Source organism: Ochlerotatus camptorhynchus, unplaced genomic scaffold (assembly GCF_037179485.1).
Source record: "Ochlerotatus camptorhynchus isolate MF236.1 unplaced genomic scaffold, CSIRO-AGI_Acam_v1.1 ptg000459l, whole genome shotgun sequence".
Classification (NCBI taxonomy): domain Eukaryota; kingdom Metazoa; phylum Arthropoda; class Insecta; order Diptera; family Culicidae; genus Ochlerotatus; species Ochlerotatus camptorhynchus.
Window position 1 is genome coordinate 234,114 of NW_027040945.1, and position 4,080 is coordinate 238,193.

Below are 4,080 nucleotides of genomic sequence, written 5' to 3' on the forward strand. Positions count from 1 at the left end.
AAACCAATAACCCCTCATTTTATCTGTCAAAATTTCATAGCGAATCAAAACAAACATTGTGTAGTACTAGAATTTCGACTAGAATGGGATATGTTAATCGTATGCTTGGGACCAATAGGCTAGTCAAGTAGTGAGCCAATTTAAAATCGTTAGTTTCGTATTGATTGTTGGTACCACCACCTGTGGCGCGCATAGTCAATTTCCTTGCGTTTGACGTTTACACACTACCGCCATATGTTCAGCGTAGTGCCCATCCCAGTGTACTCAACAGATGGCGGTAATGTTTTAGCGACGATGTTTTACAGTGAGAAATATTCAATACATTGAGCAGGAGGAAAATCAAAAAAGGAAAAATTCGCTAAAATTAATGCTACTTAAGGTTATTAGTGTTTTTGATGCATACATTCAATAAAATAAGTGCTTGTTATATCATTGACAAAATATTATCGTATATCGCTGACAGAAATCTCCTTTACTGTATTTGTTGTCCTCCTGCAATGCTATATCTTAGGTTATTGCTTGTTTTCGTCTGAAGCTGGGCGCAAGTCAAATTTTGGTCGACTTACGCGATTTTGATATAAAGATCGCGTGGATTTAATTTCAAATTTTTCGTAACACGTCGTACGGGAATAGGGCCATATGTGACATTTGACATACCTACCGTTCTATTCTATCCAATTGCGTATAGATTATCTTTATGTAAATTTTTGCTATATTTGGTGTTTCGGATTTGGCAAAGGTTTATTTTCAAGTACAAGTATATTTTCCAATAATGTTAGATTACGGATCAAAACATAAACACGCCACTGAAATAAACTAGCTAGCCTAATTGTAAGTCATATATCTCGGAGTGGCGCTGAATTTTGCGTAGCTCTTAATGACCTTATTTACGGCCTCGAGGAAGTCTTTCTCGGTTGCAACCTTGCGCCTCGCTCTAATAGCAAACATACCTGCTTCAGTGCAGACCGAACGGATTTCAGCCCCAGTAGAGTTGGGACAGAGACGTGCCAACAGTTCAAAACGGATGTCCCTTTCGACGGACATCGACCGAGCATGGATTTTAAAAATGTGCGTTCTACCTTCCAGATCAGGCAGACCGAATTCCACCTTACGATCCAACCGACCAGGACGCATCAGAGCAGGATCCAGTGTATCTGGACGGTTGGTTGCCATCAATACCTTAATATTACCACGCGGATCGAAACCATCGAGCTGGTTGATTAATTCCAGCATAGTTCTCTGTACTTCATTGTCCCCGCCAGCTCCATCATCAAAACGGGCCCCACCGATGGCGTCAATTTCATCGAAGAAAATTAGACAAGCTTTTTTCGAGCGAGCCATTTCGAACAGTTCACGCACCATACGGGCACCCTCACCTACATATTTCTGAACCAGTTCCGAACCAATCACACGAATGAAACATGCATCCGTGCGATTGGCAACAGCTCGCGCGCATAGCGTCTTACCTGTGCCGGGTGGACCGAACAACAGTACTCCCTTTGGCGGTTCAATGCCAAGGTTGACGAACTTTTCCGGATGCAGTAGAGGGGTTTCGACCACTTCTCGTAACTTTTCGATTTGTTCCTTGCATCCGCCTACATCGCTGTATGTGACATCGGGTTTCTCCTCGACCTGCATCATGGTCACCGTGGGATCAATCTTCGGTGGAAGAGGAATATGAATCTGGTACTTGTTACGGTCCACACTGCAAGAGTAAAGTTATTCAATCAAGTCAAATTAGAGAGAACCGATTGATTTTGAAATTAAAGTGCAACTTACCCTACACGCATTCCTTCTTCGATATCGGTAGGGGCCACAGAGTCAGCCAAATCAACCACGAACTTCGCAAATTGCTTTACATTGATAATATATTTGGGATCGTCCGAGTCTGCATTGATGATCTTCGTGCAACGAGCAACCTACGGAAATATAAATAATAATACAACTTTTATTGTACTTTCCATCCTTTCCTATGGGGAACATTTCCCTACCTGTAAGGGTTGTTCATTCTGAAGAATCTGTTTATCAGCAGCCAGATCCCAAAGAGCGGGCGGTGCCAACCCGGTATCGCTTTCCTTTATTCCGGTGAGTTCATTCACCTGTTTGATGGATTTCTGGATGTCATCTTCGATTTGTTTGATCGATTTGTGGTACTGGCCTTGGCCCTGGAAGACACATCATTTTGAGGTTATGAAGTAGTTTCGTCGCAATTTTTACTACTATTTTCAATAAAATACTTACGTAGGTTTTCAGAAGTTCGATATCAACTTCATCAAGAGCTGAAAGCATAATATATCACATTATAATATAAATATTACTAGAAGAGTTCATATTTATGTAGCCGCATCCATACAAAATAATTACCTTCAATCTCAGGTTCCGTCTCCTTGTTGTCGAGTTTCACTTTGCGCATATCGTCTCCAAGATGGTCAGGCATTTTAATTGTTGTATTTAAGCCGAATCTAGGTAGAAAAACGAGATGAAATTTACAAACTAGAAAGCCTGCGTAACAAAAGTCTCACAAATGATTACAAGCAACTTTTAGAAATGTTTGACAGCCGACGGCAAAAATGACAGCATCCACATTTCTGCAGGCCTAAAAAGGCTAACATCGCTCACATAGCGAATTCGTTTATTATTCAGTTCAACCTGGATTGGGTCTGCTTGTTTTCTGACATACGTCAGTTTGATCGTTTGTTTTTAAAGCCCAGCTTAGGTTGAGGTTCGTACTGACAAAAAGATCGGTTTCGCACTGGGTTGGAACAGAGTCGATGTTATAATAAGAGTCCCGCCAAGAGCACATGTTGCGAACAAGCAGCACTGTTCGTGATATATTTTTCGTCACACGGTAACCAGCGTAAACACATTATGTGTAAAATTTCACACATTTCGTGAAAAAAGGGGTCTACTCATATAATGTGTAAACCCAGCAAACGCCAATAGAAGTGTATTTTTTACACATTTTTCAAGAACGGTTTTTACAGCAAAATGTGTAAAAAGTAATCATATCTAGAACTTAAATATAATGGGTGCGTATGGTTTTTTATTGCCTTCGGAATTTTCTTATTTGTGTTAATTATAAAATAAAGATTGCTCGAATACAATAATATTTTATTAAAAAAAAAGGAATGCCATCAAAAAATCAGTACCGGCGTCGGTGTTGTAAGCGTGATTGCCTCTTTCCCCAGCAGGCCTGATTTTAATCCCAGTCGGCACCGCTGGGATGCTCTGAGGCTAACATCTCTGATCACGCCGAGAATCACGCCTTCCTTCGGAAGGGAAGTAAATCCATTGGTTCCCGGTTCATGAGTTGATGGATCGATAGGTAGGATCCAGATGTGGGAGCTTCCTTCCTGGCGTCAGTAGCATTGGTGCTCAGCACGGAAAACAAATTAAGGAAAAAACAAAAATCAGTATGAAGCAAGCAACCCTAATAAAAAATAACCATAAACGAACGATAACCCAAATCATTGAACTATTCCACACATGGTTTGGATGATACCCAGAACACGTCGTTAAGCAAATTAACCATACAATTTTTATTAGGGAAGTTTTTCCAAAACTTAACTATGAAAATAGTATAAATCACCTACCTTCTAGTATGTCCATCGTCGTACTGTCCAGCTTGGACCGTAGTGCCTCCATTTTCCTGTTGTACTTCACTGAAATATAAACAAATTACGTGCGTAAACATGGCAGGCTACAGCAAAGTTTGAAGTTTTTTTACCCATTAATGAGTATAAAAATACACATTTTTTGACTGGTACTACATTCTTAAAATGTGTATTTTTTTACACATTTTAAGATCTCCAAATTTACACATTTTTTGACAGCTGCATATAAATATAAAAAATGTGTATTTTTTACTCATTTATGTGTTTACGCTGGTTACCGTGGCAGAGTAAACGGCAACCAGATTTTTTGCGTTACACAGCAAAAAAAAATATAATATCGATCAATGTAATTCAAGCTGATGTATGAAATAATGATGTAATAGCAAAAAGCAGATACAATATTACATCAATGGATGTAATTTTGTTCGCAAAATCGATGCTCATCATACAACGTTATGGTTATATT

The 4,080-nt window shown here is 39.5% G+C and overlaps 1 protein-coding gene across 1 annotated transcript; it reads right to left on the minus strand.

Annotated features, from left to right (window-relative positions):
• Window positions 1-753: 753 nt before the first annotated feature.
• On the minus strand, window positions 754-2,526 carry Rpt1 (26S proteasome regulatory subunit Rpt1). The gene is made up of 5 exons (XM_065235130.1): window positions 2,365-2,526; window positions 2,242-2,279; window positions 1,992-2,165; window positions 1,780-1,919; window positions 754-1,705 (listed from the first exon to the last, which is right to left on the minus strand). The coding sequence occupies exons 1-5, from the start codon at window positions 2,435-2,437 to the stop codon at window positions 826-828; spliced, it is 1,305 nt and encodes a 434-aa protein (XP_065091202.1). The 5' UTR covers window positions 2,438-2,526; the 3' UTR covers window positions 754-825.
• Window positions 2,527-4,080: the final 1,554 nt, after the last annotated feature.

Excerpts from the sequence above, each read along its gene's own strand:
- Rpt1 (XM_065235130.1), bottom strand. The coding sequence starts at position 2,437 with ATGCCTGACCATCTTGGAGACGATATGCGCAAAGTGAAACTCGACAAC. Across the intron at positions 2,166-2,241 it reads TCGAACTTCTGAAAACCTAC|GGCCAAGGCCAGTACCACAA; the intron begins GTAAGTATTTTA and ends TGTGTCTTCCAG. Across the intron at positions 1,920-1,991 it reads AGAATGAACAACCCTTACAG|GTTGCTCGTTGCACGAAGAT; the intron begins GTAGGGAAATGT and ends ATATTTCCGTAG.